Genomic DNA, 16,574 nt, shown 5'->3' on the forward strand with positions numbered 1-16,574 from the left:
TCCCCTTCAGCACAAGCTAATGTTTGTCAAGTTAGCTTTGGTTTTTTTTCCCCCTTTATAATCTACTTCCGAGGCTTTAATTGCTCTCTCTGGGACCAGAATATAATCTCAAAACTAACACAAATTGGTATCTGTAATCTGAAAATCAGAACTGCCCTAAAGAAATGTTTCCAGATCGACCAAAATATTACATGGCTTTAAAATTCACAAAAGTTGGGACACCTGATGGCTCAGTCAGTTAAGCATCAACTTTGGCTCAGGTTATAATCTCACTATTCGTGAGTTCGAGCCCCGTTATCAGGCTCTGCGCTGACAGCTCGGAGCCTGGAGCCTGCTTCAGATTCTGTCTCTCCCTCTCTCTCTGTCCCTACCCTACTTGCACTCTGTCTCCCTCTCTCTGAAAAATAAAAATAAAAATAAAAATAATTAACAAAAGTTGGTGTATATTATATATATTTGTGTGTGTGTATACATATAAATGTATATATGTGCATGTGTATCTTAACCTCATCAAGGGAGATGTCTTTGTTCTAAATCAGGTGTTAAAGTTTTATTTTAAAAGATACAATTTCAGGGTGGATCAGTCAGTTAAGCATCTGACCCAATTTCAACTCAGGTCATCATCTCACAGTTCGTGGGATCGAGCCCCACATTGGGCTCTGCACTGATAGTGCAGAGCCAGCTTGGGACTCTCTGTCTACCCCACCCACCCCCCCAAATAAATAAACACTAAAATAAATAAATAAAAGATACAATTTTAGGGGCACCTAAGTGGCTCAGTCAGTTGAGCACCTGACTTGATTTCAGCTCAGGTCATGATCCCAGGGTCATGGGATTGAGCTCTGCATCGGGCTCCACACTGATTCTCACTCTCTCTCTTCCCCTCAGCTCCTCTCCTCTGCTCACTCACTCATTAAAATTTATATTAAAAAAAAAAAAAAAGGCAAAAAAAAAAAAAAAAAGATACAGTTTTAAACTAGTCCAGAATACAAATTATTGGTTTCATCAACTTAGAGGGATCTTGTATGTAGTCTTTAGGTGAAAGTACAAACATTCTCCCTTTTTCCTTGAAGAGGGAAAAAAAATTTTAAAAAAGCATAAGGAGTATTAAAAAAAACAAAACAAAACAAAAACAGAATCCTCCCCAGAACAGTTATTTTTAAATGATGGCATCTGACAACAGAAAGAAAAGTGAACCTACCTCTGCTTCGATTTCCGCCTGCCTCTTCTCCAAGAGTTTTGCCACAGCCATGGCCCTGTGCTTGCCTGACCGTTTGCAGCTCACCGCCCATTCACACAGCAAGGTCACCACAGCTTCATCATTGGGGGCGACCTACAACCAAGAGAAGAGGGCAGCAGCCATGTGACATGCAGCATTCACCCAAGGACGGGATGCAAGCCCTGGCACGTTTAAAGCTTTAAAGCTTTCTCGTATTTTAGTATAGTCATTTTAGAAAGCGTTCCTAAATCGTTTTCAGTTCAAGTATAAAGAGTAACACTTCAGTGACAAGGAAGGAAACCAGTTACTGGAACAGTCGAATCTGGGATGACTTCAAGAGAATTCGTGTCTCCTTGTATACGCCTTCATTGACACAGGACCGTAACCTAGCTCCACTGATCCTCCAGAACATCAAAGCCAGGAGGAAAGGAAACGGACCACTGAAAGTCAAGAGCAGAGGTTACCAATGCCAAGCACCCCCTCCACCGTTTACCCTCTCCCACTTTCACACTCACAGCCTCCCTCAGTACCTAATCCTAACATGCCAGTTTATCACACCACCCACTCCAACAAGGCTGGAATGCTAACCAAAGACTCACTGCATTAGAAAAGATAAACATGAAAAATGACACCCATGCATCAAAAAGGAACAAAAATTAATGCAGACACGGCTAATGGGGGATAGTATATCCTGGGTCTACGTAAGGCTCAGCACCGCCACAGGAACTACGCGCTGTTGTTACCAAGGCCTAGAAATGGGTACCACAGACTGAGGATCACAGGGACTTATGTTACATGAATTAGGGACAGGCAGGAGGAGGCAAGCTGGGAAGATGAACCATCCTTTTGTGCAACCTTTCAGAGGATCCAAGCCAACCAATGGAATATCAATTTCAAGTGTCTAATATTTGTGCAATTCTACAAACACTATGCCAGAAGAGTTAAATAATTGCAGTATTGGCATCATGTGTTACGTGAGAAGTTCTTAACTTTAGAATCCATAAGCTCGGGGCACCTGGGTGGCTCAGTCGGTTGGGCGACCGACTTCGGCTCAGGTCATGATCTCGCAGTCCTGAGTTCGAGCTCCGCATCGGGCTCTGTGCTGACAGCTCAGAGTCTGGAGCCTGTTTCAGATTCTGTGTCTCCCTCTCTCTCTGACCCTCCCCTGTTCATGCTGTCTCTCTCTGTCTCAAAAATAAATAAATGTAAAAAAAAAAAAAAAAAAAAAATTTTTTTTTAAAAGAATCCATAAGCTCAATTAAGATTCGAATAGCTATAAACACACTCCCAGGAAAAATATGCATACATACACTCACATAAACCTAGCACAATTTTTCAGAAAGTCATGGACTCTGAGAAGAAACGCAAGAATCCCAGGATAAGAATCCCTAGTCAGATGGTAGATATTACCCCACAATTCAGATCATGAAGATCAGTTTATTACAAGATTCTTAGTCATCTACCCTAACTTTGGCTAAACCCATGTTGACTCATACCAAAGAAATATTATCTAGGACAGATCTCAAAAGCATCTCTCAGTCTCTTCATTTAACACAAGAGAAATAATTCGATTAAAATATATCAAGATTGAACATAACATTTAAAAAAGAAAGCAAACTAGAGGGAATGTCTGCCTGGATTCAGTCTAGTCCAGAGAAAAGTAAAAATATCAAAATAAATTCAGTGAAGCACCACATGCTTACATTTCAATTATTGAGAAAAGGGGTTACCAAAAAATAACTCCCATCAGTTTTTAATAAATCAATCTAGTCAGTAATGTGCATCATATCCACATTTATAAAGTTTTAAAATTTTCTTCTGCATCATTAAAATAAGATGAAAATATGCTACAAAAGAATAAATGACTCACCTAAGTAGCAGGCTCTGCTTGACCTAGAGATGCACAGGATTGTACACATAAAGGAAAACACTTTTTAAAAAAAATTTTTTTTTAATGTTTATTTTTGAGAGAGACAGAGACAGAATGCGAGTGGGTTACGGGCACAGAGAGAGGGAGACACAGAATCTGAAGCAGGCTCCAGGCTCGGAGCTGTCGGCACAGAGCCCGACGCGGGGCTTGAACTCACAAGCTGTGAGATCATGACCTAAGCCAAAGTCGGAGGCTTAACCAACTGAGCCACCCAGGCGCCCCAGGAAAACACTTCTTTTTAACACATTCACATATGACCGCTGGTTTGGGGTAATGTGCTAAAAAATAAGCCCCAGGAAGGAGTTAATTCACTTGCAAAAGCACTTATTAAGTACCCACGGTAAGCAGTGAGGAAACAAAAATTTTTAAAGATCTGGCTCCTGTTCTCAAAAAGTTCACCTTCTAGAAAAAAAAAAAAAAAGCAGAAAAGACAGCTGTATCAAAGCTACAAAACCTGAGACCTGGCTGCCTCAGTCAGAAGAGCTGTGACTCTTAACCTCGAGGTTGTGAGTTCAAGCCCCACAATGGATGTGGAGGTTAGGTAAATAAATAAGTAGGTAAATAAACATTTTTTTAAAAAAATGTTTTGACAACACAAAGGAGGAAGTAATTAGGTCCGGCTGTCTGCACCTTCCATTATCTCATAGGCAATGAGCATCCGTCAGTCTCACCTTACAGACATCTGAGATCCTAAGTTGGAGACAGAAGGGCCTTCAGTCTGCCTGCCAGAGCTGTGGTCTCAACTTGTAATTTTTAGGAATTAAGTGAATAGTGTGCTAAGAAAATCCAAGGATTTAGGTTTTTGAAATATAAAATTTTATTACAGAAACTTTCTTGTACTCCCATCAATTACACCTATAATCTATTTTCAACCAGTAAGTATTTTCCGATACTGGCCAGATTCAATGAGTGCCAAGTCCACTCCTTTTGGAATGTCCAATAGACTGCCAAATAATGCCAGTCTTTCCAGGAAGTTCTGGGCCTATTTAAAAAAAAAACAGTAGGATGTTACAAAAGATGTTTTACTACCAACTTCTCAGAAGATCATCCTGGAAAATCAGGTCACATTATACCAATTTGAAAGCACACTGTCCCTGCTATATGAATAATTATATACTTATGTATTTGGGGCATACTATACTTCATTAGTTCTTCATTATTAAGAAATTATTAGTTATAAGATACATTCTGATAATTTTATCATTTTTCAAGATAATTTCCCACTCAAAACTCTCCCTCCACCCCCCTACTAATTATTATGAAGTTTTGGTTCTCATTTTAAGTGGTTTTTAACAAGAGGCCTTTTCTAGATTCCACTATCAAAAAAAAAAAAAAAAAAAAAAAAAGGGAGGATATTCTGCCTATTTAACCACCAGTTCCTGGGTATATCCCATTAGACACACTCAACGTGCATACAAAGAAACATCTATGGCTCATGTTCCTGACACGCAGATCCTCGCACCCTGCCCCTAACTGCTCTGCATCAATCAACTTTTAGAAAATTAGAAAATCGTTCCCATTTGTCTGCCAGATGCTATCTTACAAATTAATTCAAATAACTGTCAATAGGACATCATGATTTTAAATATGTAAATTGAAACACATTCTCACCCTACCAACAAATCTCTAAAAATATTAAGCTCCATTTGTTTCAAATAATAATTGTTTGCTAAGTGCAATTTAATAAATATTACTTTAACACACAATAACTCAAAGGCAAAAACTTGGGGAAATTTAGGAGTTCAAGATATGAACTACAGTCCCTGCCTTCAACGAAATGGCAATTAAGTGGGACAGACATAAATGAATACAAATAATCTGGATGCACGAAAAAGGAAAATTATCTCAGAAAGTCAACATTTAACAGGAGCAGAGGCAGAAGACTGAGGGGAATTATTAAATACTTCCTTTTAGAAAGTGGCTTTCGGGAAGAATCTTGCATAAGGAGTTAAATTTCAAAACAGAGATTAACAAAAGGAGAAACAAATATGTGGGAGATAGAATAAGGTCCCCCACCCCCAAAGATATCCATATCCCAAAGCCAGGACATGTGAGTACGTTATCCTAAAGGACCAAAGGGACTCTGTGGCTCCAGGAGTCGAGAGGAGGAATTACCCCAGATTATTGTGTGGAACCAATGTAATCACAGAAGTGCTTTCCAGGGAAAGAGAGGCTGGGTAACAGGAGGACACAGATTCTCCCCTAGAGCCTCCCTAGGAATGCAGCCTGAAGGACAGGCTGATTAGGGCCCAGTACGATCATTACCTCCACAACTCAAGAGAATAAATTTGGGTTGTTTTCAGCCACTAAATTTCTGATAACACACTACAGCAGCAAATAGGAAATTACTTCAAAACAGTTTTAAACAAGCACATAAAAAGTGGCAAACACAGGTGTAGTTCAAGGATTTAGAGCAGAGGACTACTGGTTAGTTAGCAAATATAGGAAGGCTACATACAGTTAAAAATCTAGGAGGGGCGCCTGGGTGGCTTAGTCGGTTAAGAGTCTCACTTCAGCCCAGGTCATGGTCTCGCGGCTCGTGAGTTGGAGCCCCACGTCAGGCCCTGCCTGTGCTGACAGCTCAGAGCCTGGAGCCTGCTTGGGATTCTGTGTCTCCCTCTCTCTCTCTGCCCCTCCCACGCTCACGCTCTGTCTCTCTCTCAAAAATAAACGTTAAAAAACAAAAATTTTTTTTTCATCTGGGAAAAAAGCCACACTGAAAAAGAGTACCATGAGACAGGCAGCAGTCTCATTCATTCATTTACTTACTCATCAATAAATATGTCCTGAATACCTACCACTGCTAGCCCCTTTTCTAGGCACTAGATATAGTCTCACATGCTACTTTTTAGGAATAAAACTTGGCAATTCCCTTAGAAGGTAATTCCTACTGTCTCACAACAGTCTTAAAAATGTTCAGATCATTTGCTCCAATTATTCTGAGAATATAACCCAAGGAAATGATCTTCAAGTACAAACATATGAGGGCCTAGTTATCAGTGAAGCATGATACCACAACAATCCCCCATTCTAGCCCCAGCAACCAACAGATTCCCTCTGAAATGTGGAGACACATAACGGATCAAATCAGAGCAAACAGGGTAAGCTTACAGGAAAGAAAGGTCCACAGGGAGGGTTCAGAGCCAAGACAGTTTGTCTTTAGCAAAGAAACTATGGGAATTTTTATAGTGGTTGCTTGGTTTGTATTTCTGTTTTTCTGCAAAGTGATATTTTGATATCTAATTAAAGATGTATAAATATGGAAGGCAGACTGGAGAGGCCTGCTCCTGAACCAAGGAAGGGGAAGTCAAAGATGCATGATTACTGGTAAGGCTCGAATCCCCTCCAACAGCATTGTCCCCTCTCAGAGAAGGTCATCTCCCCTCCAGCCCACCCTTCTTCCAGGAGAAGCACCCCTACTTCTTCTAGGGTGACTGCTCCTCCTCCTGCCCCAGAAGATTCAAGGAGGGGCACCCCATCCTCTCAGTTTTATTGCACATTCTGGATTGGGGTCTTCAATAGGCCATGAAAATTTCAGGCAATTTTTTGGTCACAAGGGGGAAAAAAAAAAATCACTCCATCAGGTACTCATCAGGTACACCACTCTGTGCTCAATCTTTTATAAAGCATTCTGGATACTAAGAGACTAGCCCTGACCAGATGAAACTCTGTCTATTCTGACCAAAAATCTATTTTTCAGAATAAGTTTTCTGTAGTACACATTGATTATTCTAGTCGTTACTAAAGTCTTAGCACTTATAACTGACCAAAGCAGACACAACAAAAATCGAAAATTGAAAGTTCTTGACCTTAAATATAAATCTTTTCAGACACTTCTAAATGAAAATTTAAAACATGAAATAACTCTGAAGATCACAAAGATATCTTGGAAAATTTACAGGTGATAATGTAGATAATTAACATTTATTGAGTGCTTACTCAACTTACAGTCAGGCAGTGCAGTGTGTTTCGGGAATTATTTCCTTTAATCTTTCCTACCTATTAGCTAGTTATTATTTTTATCACCATTTTACAAATCAGGAACCCAAGGCAAAGAGATGTTAAATAGCTTGTGCAAGATCACTCAGCTAATTAATAAAACTCTTGCCACAATGTAAATCTTGGAAAATGAACTAAGTTAAGTGCAGCAACACAGTGTGTCAAAGGAACTCGGGAAGTCACCTTGACCTTGCTCCAACAGTATACAATGGCCTTCTGTGTGAGCTCCAAGCTTCTCTGGGCTCTTCTTCCTCCACTCCTGATGCTTAGAAAATCATAATATTCTGCTCTCTTGTGCTATAATATCACTTCCATGTAACATGCATCTTTCACAACATGGCTTCATGGTTATTAGATCTCCAGCTACTGGTTTCAAATATCCATTAGGAAAAGGAGACAGACCTCTGAGAGGTACTACAGGAAAGTCCTTTACCACCTCGAACACCATAAAGGAGAGTTAGAGTCTTCAGGGGCAGTAACAGACAGCTTTTCATAATGGTACTTGGTAATAGAGAATAAGACTTTAACAGTCCATAGCACGCACCCCCCAGGCGACAACCACACAGAGACAAACAGGACACAGAAGAATGAGTGAGTGAGAGAAAGAGAGAGAGAAAGTGAGCCACAGCACATAAAGTTAAGGCCAGAAAAAAAAGCACCAAACCAGGGCATCAAGAATCTGAATTCTAGCCATGGCATAAATTAAAACATGTTAATCATGGCCAGAATAATACTAACAGTTGTAAATTTCCAGCCACAGGTAGTAGCAGAAGTAATAATTGAAAATATTTACTGAGCGGGCAGTGGGTGTTTCACACACGTCATCTCTAATCTCAACAACAAACTCTGAAGTAGGTGGCGCTACTCCCATCTGACAGATAAGAAAACTGGGGTGAAGACGGCCAACACAGATCTAAAATGGCAGAGCTAGGAAGCCTAATTCCAAAGTCCATTCTTTCTGCCATTCCTGTCATCACTGAATCAAGATCCTCGTGAGGACAAGCAGCACCGCGGTTACCTGGGAATCTCTCAGGTGGCGCGCGCTCTCGCTCGCTCTCTCTCTCTCTCTCTCTCTCTCTCTCTCTCACACACACACACACACACACACACACACGAAGCCTGCTGCCCAGCTCCACTCCAACCAGCCACTGCCACCCACTGTTCCAGCCAGACTTCTACCTCTCTAGAGATAAGCCAGACTTGTCATTGAACGGACATGCAGAAAATGAAATCACAGGAATGAATTACCAAAGACTTTGTTCCTCCTCTAATACTTGCTAGACCAGATGCTCTTGTAAGTCAAAGATTTGTCTTTTGCATGGTTTTGTTTTCAGCATCTACCACAGTGTCTGGCACATAGTAGATTCAACAGTTATTTGTCATCATAGAGGAAAAGCAACTCTGTATAACATGAAACCCAATGCAAAAACAAGGTTAAGATGAGGGCAGACAATGGTGGGAGGAGTTTATTTTGTTCCCCTCCCCCAACCTACACACGTACTTACTTACTATGGTAAAAGTATCTGACAATCTACCAGCTGGTTAAGTGTGAAGTATCAGAAGTATTTTCATTCCTAAATTAATGAGTCAAGGATGCTGGTCCCAACATTATTATTTAGCATCATTCTGAAAGATTTAGCCAATGGGAAGAAGGAATAAACATTTGAAAGGATATGGCAACATTACTAGAGTTTGCATAGAATGATTATCTCCCCCTACGAACCCAGTGAACTAGAAAACTTTATTAGATTAAAAGACTGAGTATCATGACTAGAACAAAAACAAGCAAAAAGCAACAGACAATATTAAGCCGTGAGGGAAGAAAATCCTGCAGAATAGTTTGCAGAACGTAATCCATTTATGTCCTCTGACCTTTTAGTAAGCATTCATGTATATGTACACAAATGCCCAGGAAAATATCCAAAGGATATGTTCCAAAATGAACAGTGGCTACTGCTCATATATATATATAACGACTGCTTTCTATACAGTATGCCCTGTTCTAATGCTTTCACTACCGTGCCATGACTGAGCAAACTAAGGCCTGAAGGTTACATAACTTGTTAAACGTCTCCAAGTTACTAGGTCATAGACCTAAGAGTCAAACTCAAGCTATCTGCTCCACAGATGGAGCTCTTGCGCCAATATACTCTGGTTCTGAGCGGAAGAATGGGACAAGGGTCTAAACTGTGGCTAAAGGGCACTTGATGATATCTTGAATGCATCACATCCTATGTGTACAAAACTCACAAGACACCTGAAATTAATAACAGTGTATCATACTGCACTATATTGTAATACCATACTTCAAAACATAAAAATATTTCTTTAAAAAAATGAAAAGCAAATCACAAGAATGATTTCTATAATGAGGATAAATAGGACAATGCATGGACACAAAATTCAAAACCAGTAATGTCTTCAAATAATAGCATTGTTCATCTAGTCTCATGAACTTTGGACACACCCACAGTGGTAAAATACTGAAATCATTATAAACTCTGTTGCAAATAATCTTCATTAGTGGTGCTATCCACATCTATAATAAAGATATCCGAAATGTGAAGAAGGCCCTCATCATCAGGGAGATTGGTAATATTTTTCCTTTCTGGAAAAGATAAACTTGATAGATTAAGCCTAATTCAATTTTTATTCGGTCACTCAATAACCTATTGGTTTATAGAAACTAACCACAGGTCTTCTCTAACAGACAAACAAGGGAAAATAACTGACAACTACATCTGAGAGCCAGGCTTCCTCTAGAAATTAGAAGATCCTTGAGATTGTCTGCTATTTTAAGAAATTTCTTAATATACTACCTTCATTATATAACAATACCACAAAAGGGAATGGGAAAAACCAATGACTCATTACTATAAGCAACAGCAAACTAAAAGAACTTGAGATCATATACCGAATGAAGCTTTTCAACAGCTTTCTGAGACTAAAAGGACATGTTTATAAATGTGATTAATCACTCTTAGTCAACATTAAACAAAATGGCCATATCTAGATTAAAAAGTCATATTATGGCACCAATAAACAACAAGGGATAATACACAGAGTAGTGATATTGCATATGGCTTGCAACCTGAGGCACATTAAGAAGATCTGGAAGAATTTCAAGAGTTGCATTAAGTTAAAAAGTGGTCTAAACTGCTAACAGAACATAAGCCTGTTGTATATGATCACTCAGAATCACCATAAAAAGCACTAAGACCAGGACTATTAACCACAAACCCAGAAGACTTAAATATAAATAGTATTCACTTGTGAAAAATCTTCATAAATACGAATATGAATGATTCCCTATGTACATTTCCAAAAGATATTTGAGATGGCTGGTTTTTGATGAGGAAAAAAGGCAGGTTCTCCTAGGCTCTCATCCTTAGAATCAAAGTTGATAGTCATTAGGTTTTAAGACATCTAAGAAACAAAACATATACTATGACAGCAAAAAGGACTTTTTTTCTTTTTTTAAGCAGCAGTTAAAAATAACACAGCTCTGAGCTCTGAGAAGGTAGTAGATAAGAAAACAAAATTAAAACAATTCCTCTGAGTATATAAATCAGCTGTCATTAATCTGCACTGTGCCAAGAAATGAATTTGCTATTCTTCAGTTAAATCATCAACATTTAAATACAAACGGAAAAAAAATAGAGTTTTGAGAACTATGAAATTGCATGATAACAGAAGTCACACAGGAGGTGAATTATAAAGTAAATCCCTCCAAAAGTCTTTGAAAAGTGTCAGGTCTCTCATAGTGAATTAATATGCAAAAGTCATGACTGTAGAGGGCAGTAAGCTTTATGGCTTGCCTCTTACGAAAAAGGAAAGGAACCTACAGATGAGAAGAAGAACAATAAATTTCTAAAATGTGGTACTAGGTTCAACCCACTTGACAACCAAAGTGATCCAGCCATGAACGTAACAACTGACATTTACTAGGTGGTACCCTATGGGACCAAATGGACTGGATTCTAGTAGTAAGGCCATTGTGCAGTGAGAATGACACTGAGGGAACAAGGAACTAGCCTGAGACCACCCAGCTACTCAACAGCAAAGCCAGGACTCAAATCCAAGTCTGAATCAACCTCAAGGTTGTATGATATACTCTAAGGGTCAGCTTTCTCAACTTGAAGATTGGCATTTTCTAACATAAATATTGTTTACTCTGTTGAAACTGTCACACTTTTAAAAACCAAAGATTATTCCTGCAAACAAATACGCCAATATTAATATGAAAACTCTTTGTGGCAATTACAAAGGTGGTTTTTTCCCTCCTTCTTCCAAAATTTCATCTGACACTTGTTTATTCAACTAGAATTACCTGAATTAAATGAGTTTTTAAAGTGGTACAAGGAACAGAATGTGCTAATTAAAGGGCAGGGCACCTGGGTGGCTCAGTCAGTTAAGTATCCGACTCCTGATTTAGGCTCAGGTCATAATCTCAGTTGTGAGATCCAGCCCATGTTGGGACCCATGTCAGGTCCTGTGCTGGGCATGGAGACTGCTTAAGATTCTCCCTCTCCCTTTGCCCCTTCCCAATGCATGCACATATGCTTGCTCAAAAAAAAAAAAAAAAAAGAATGTATTAGTTAACAGTTGGGCTCGGGAACCATTTAGGATCTCAATCCCTATTTCCCCACCAGTGAGTTGGTCACTAGCTTGGACAACTCACTCATCTGCTCTACGCTTTGGTTTTCTCATCTGTAACGCAAGAATTAAATTTTTTTTTGTTTCACATGTGTCTCACTGGCCAAGGAAAAAATAAATGAGATGGCACAATACACTTAAAACGGGCCTAGTGCTTAAGACGTACTCAGAAAAAGTCTGAAGAAAAAAGACTGGTACACAGGCTCAGAAACAATCTAATCCAAGAGGCCTACCACACTCTAAATGGATTCATTACCCTCTTTATCAGTAACAGCAAAGTCTAAATGTCTGTGCATGCCACCCCCCCCCCACTATGTTAACATAATTGCCCTTTGATTAATGGATTTACTTGAAGAAAGAAGAAAGTGGTAGCTCTAAGAGTGACCAGTAGGAAACCGTGTGACTTCCACGGTACAACGTGCTCAGACAGGGCTGTGATCAGCATCCTCAATTCTAAAATTTGGCACACACATCTCAGCAGGAAGCCAGCCAGATGTGCCATCCGTGTTGGCTTGACTTTTGCCACATTTGACTTTGTTATCTTGAGCCTTCATTTTTACAAAAAAATTTTTAACGTTTATTTATTATTGAGAGACCGAGAGACACAGAGCATGAGCAAGGGAGGGGTAGAGAGAGGGGTAGACAGAGAATCCGAAGCAGGCTCCAGGCTCTGAGCTGTCAGCACAGAGCCCGATGCAGGGCTCGAACTCACAAACTGCAAGATCGTGACCTAAGCTGAAGTCGGATGCTTAACCAGCTGAGCCACCCAGGCGCCCCCTGAGCCTTGATTTTTAAAAGTGACTTTTTCTTACATAAGGAAGGAAGGAAGGAAGGAAGGAAGGAAGGAAGGAAGGAAGGAAGGAAGGAAGGACGGACAAAACATTAATAACAACAACAAAAAAAACAAATACCAAAAACCCCTAAGCATTGAAATGAGCATCATCTCCTTTTCTACCTGGTGGTACTGCAGCCACCTTGCCTTGGGTTGGCCAGTCCCATCTGACTGCTTCCCTACTGTGGGTAAAGTCTTGGTAAAAATCAAATATAAAAAGCCTGACGGATCCTGGCTATGCTTTATGGATGAATGGACTGTGTGATGGATAGTTGTGTGTGTGTGTGTGTGTGTCCACAGTGGTCCCAAGGAACCATATTCCCTCCATGTCTCCAGGGTTTAACTGCCTCCCTACATACATGAGTCAGTTATAACAGCAGCTAGAGTTTACTCAGTACCCATCCACGTGCAAGGCACCATTAACCTTTCAGTGTTTTATCATTCTCACACCATCAAGAGATAGAATGCCCTTTTTAAAAATGGGGAAATTTACTCTTACTCATCAAGAGTAAGTGAATTGTCCAAATACCACAAAAGAAATGCACCGACTTGCCAATTTTACACCTGAGAACTCTTCCGTTGGCCAAGCTCCTCCCTCCACATTCACATATTTTCTTGCGCATCTGAACCTGTACCATCGTTAGAGCTAACAGATTACAGCAGTCACCCCTACCCTTCCAAACCCAATCTTACAGAGGCTTTCTTTCCAGTTCACTGTCCCAGCAGCTTTTAAGCGAGCCCCTAAAAAACAAATTCAGTAAATGCTTCCTGAGGACCTGTTGGGCCCCAGGCACGGTGTTAGACACTGGTGACGTGCTGCTGGTGAGCAAAAGGAACACAGACCCTGACCTGTGGGGCTACAGACTTGCAGGAAGAAGAACATGGAACGTGGCCAGCAAGGACAGAAACCAAGATTTTCTTTTGCATGATGGTGGGAGTTCTTCAGCCACACTGATACAAGGGCCGGTGCGGCCCCGGAGGCCTGTGCCAGGGGTAAGACAGCCGCTCTGGACTCTGGGCCTAGGCCTTTCAAAGAAATCAGGAGGAACTCAACACACCTATTCAGAGTGCTTCCTAACTATTCTGAGTAGGAAAGGAAGAGCAAACATGCAGATTCTCGGGTTTTGGCATGTGACAGTTTGTTTTCACAGCAGGGCAAGAGGAAGTGCACATGCCTCCACCACCACTCAGGCCTTTCCATTACTCAGGAGAAAGCTTGCTTCCTTGGGCACCAAAGAGAGAAGTGAAAAGGCAGCTCTTCCCGTCATCTTCAGACTTTCCCTTCTATCCGTGTCCCTGGGGGAGCCAACGATGCAGCTGGTTCTCCCTTCACACCCCACATAAACGGGGAAAGAAGCCAAGAGGAAGGAAGCGGTCTGGGTGCTGTGTGAAGCTGAGGGGCACCTCACCCTCGGCCTTCAGGTCAGCAATGTGGATCTCGCCTAAGGCTGCAAGTGACAGGCTCAGTCAGGACTTGGAATCGGAAGGTCCCCCCCCCCCCCATCCCCAACAATAGTCCCTCGTGTGGCACCGGCCTCTCTGCCCCCATCAGCCAGAGTAGAAATGGTTCTGAAACATTAAACAGGCAAATCGGTTAGCAAATGGTGTACAAAACACTCACCAGGAGTTGCAGAGTGAAAGTCATGTGGGCAAACATGGACAACAGACATGCAGCTTGGCCTGCAAAGTGTTTTAAAAATGGGAGAGTTTGAGGGGCACCTGGGTGGCTCAGTCGACTGAGCATCCAACTTCAGCTGAGGTCATCATCTCATGGTTTGTGAGCCCAAGCCCCACATCAGGCTCTGTGCTGACAGCTCGGAGCCTGGAGCCTGCTTCAGATTCTGTGTCTGCCTCTCTCTCTGACCCTCCCCAACTTGTGCTCTGTCTCTCTCAAAAACAAATAAACATTAAAAAAAATTTTTTTAATTGGGAGAGTTTGTAAATCTTGATATACATCTTCTCCAGAAATGTTGAAGGATCAAACAGTGGGTCTACATTCCCAAGGAGAATCTGAGACAGGCCACTCTACTTAGAAAGGGCATGCCCCCTCCCCAGTCACGTCCCAGGGGCCCTGGATGCAACAGCCTACCATTAATTTGCACCACCTGCCTGGCCACTGTGCAACACAAGTCTCTGAGCCCTGTCCTAAGTAAGCACTTCACGTTTTCTATCTCACACTACACTGAATGGAAAATCAAGTAGCATAAATCTAGAATAAGCAAACATTGAGGGGGTTGAGGTTTATATTTGTGCTTCTCTTACAACAGTTGCCAAGCCCTAACACAGAAGCAGCAGCTGAGGATATGGGGGGCAGAAGGGAAGGCGTGGGTACGGGAATAATGCAGTGCCTGTAGAATGAGCGGAAGCATGCCACAGGCCTAGCACAGCCCATCGTGGAGCACACTCTCACTCTCGTGACCGCAGTCTAACCACAGGGCAGGACGAAATCCTCAAATGCCTTCATCCCATGCACTACGGTTTTCAGTGGGCTTTGGCCAAATACTAAGACTACTTAGACACGCAAATCTGAACTTCAGACTCTGCATCCCATCTGTACAGCTGCTCCTCCCCTCCCTACAAGAAAGTGGAAAGAACTAGATTTCCTTTTAGCAGTTCCAGAGAAAAAGGAATCAAGGAGACTGAAGTTCAAGTTGCCTAAGCAGATGTGGGAAACCAGGATGTGCAATCCAGGGCCCAGGCCTGCCTAAATACAACTTCAGCAAAAGTAAACCTCAAGGTCTTTGCAACTACAGAGACTGGTCCCTTCTTATATTATCTTTCATGCTAAGTCCTAACACAAATTATGAAAACAAAAAAGGGGAAACACATTTTCAAGAAGTGAGACATGTTTTTGAATCCTAACCATGACAATTTATACAACTCCTTCTAATCAGAAAATTAGAGTTTCATCATCCTGGTTCTTCCAATATAATCGTAACCTACTAATAATTATTGCTCTGTTATCATTAACAGCAACATTTTTAACATATTTATAGAATGTTTCATGAATCTCAAAGTGCTCATGTCCCCTTAGAGGCAGACAAGGCAAATGCTCTATGCCAACTTAATATGTAAAGGCACTAAGGCACAAAGCCTACAAGTAACTTGTTCAAGGTCACACAGCTGATCACAGTTAATACAACTCCACAGCTCATACATGAATTCCAGGAATATATAAAGTGACTCGGGTGTCGAGAAAATAATAGACCTTGGTGAAGAGTAAACAGATGAAACACTGTCATCTGCCTGCATATACACACATACCTTGAAACACACAAACAGATGCCAAAATAAAAATTAATTTAATTAAAATTTAAGGTTAAAAAATTAATGTTAAATATGTAAATGTCAATATTTTAAGGTTTAAAAATCATTCTAATGTTAAATTAACAGGATCTACCTAGTTCTTCTGATAGATTACTAAGAAAAGGTGACCAGTCTGAATTACAGGTTTAAAATGTAATTTGTGTATTACTCCTAAAAGAGTGTGATAACCACAAAGCAACCACTCACTCACAACACATCTTTCCATAGTTGATTCAACATTCAATGTAATTACTCCTAAATGGGCAACATTGTGACATTCCTTCCAATGAACTATGTCAGTGGAACACACAAGACCCTCAACCCTGAGCACATGTCGCCCTCTAGTGGCAAGCACCTCTCAGCATCCTGGGTGGAGACGTTGCTCACTGGAGACAACAGTGTTTTAGAGAGCTTACAGAGTGATTTTATTCAAAAATACAAAACGTAATTTCTGCCCTTGGTAAGAGATGTACCATGATCTCTTAAGAGTGCTAGTGAATAACTTTAGTCTCTGTGGATGAATGAGGCATGCAATTCTGAAGTTGGCCAGTTCATTCACTATAAAGTTGTAGAGTCAAGCTAACCACAAAACTCAAGGGGTTTGGGTACAGCTAAAATGCTCACAAGGGAAC

General features: G+C 40.8%; 1 protein-coding gene across 1 annotated transcript in view; it reads right to left on the reverse strand.

Annotated features, from left to right (window-relative positions):
- The window catches only part of MED12L (mediator complex subunit 12L), a 333,810-nt gene that overhangs the window by 236,855 nt on the left and 80,381 nt on the right, over positions 1 to 16,574 (reverse strand). Inside the window, exon 12 of the mRNA XM_053903719.1 lies at positions 1,202 to 1,333. Coding sequence (XP_053759694.1) covers positions 1,202 to 1,333 — 132 coding nt within the window. The remainder of the gene's footprint in view (positions 1 to 1,201; positions 1,334 to 16,574) is intronic.

The sequence above is a fragment of the Panthera pardus genome, unplaced genomic scaffold, assembly GCF_024362965.1.
Source record: "Panthera pardus isolate Hobbes unplaced genomic scaffold, ASM2436296v1 HiC_scaffold_16, whole genome shotgun sequence".
Classification (NCBI taxonomy): domain Eukaryota; kingdom Metazoa; phylum Chordata; class Mammalia; order Carnivora; family Felidae; genus Panthera; species Panthera pardus.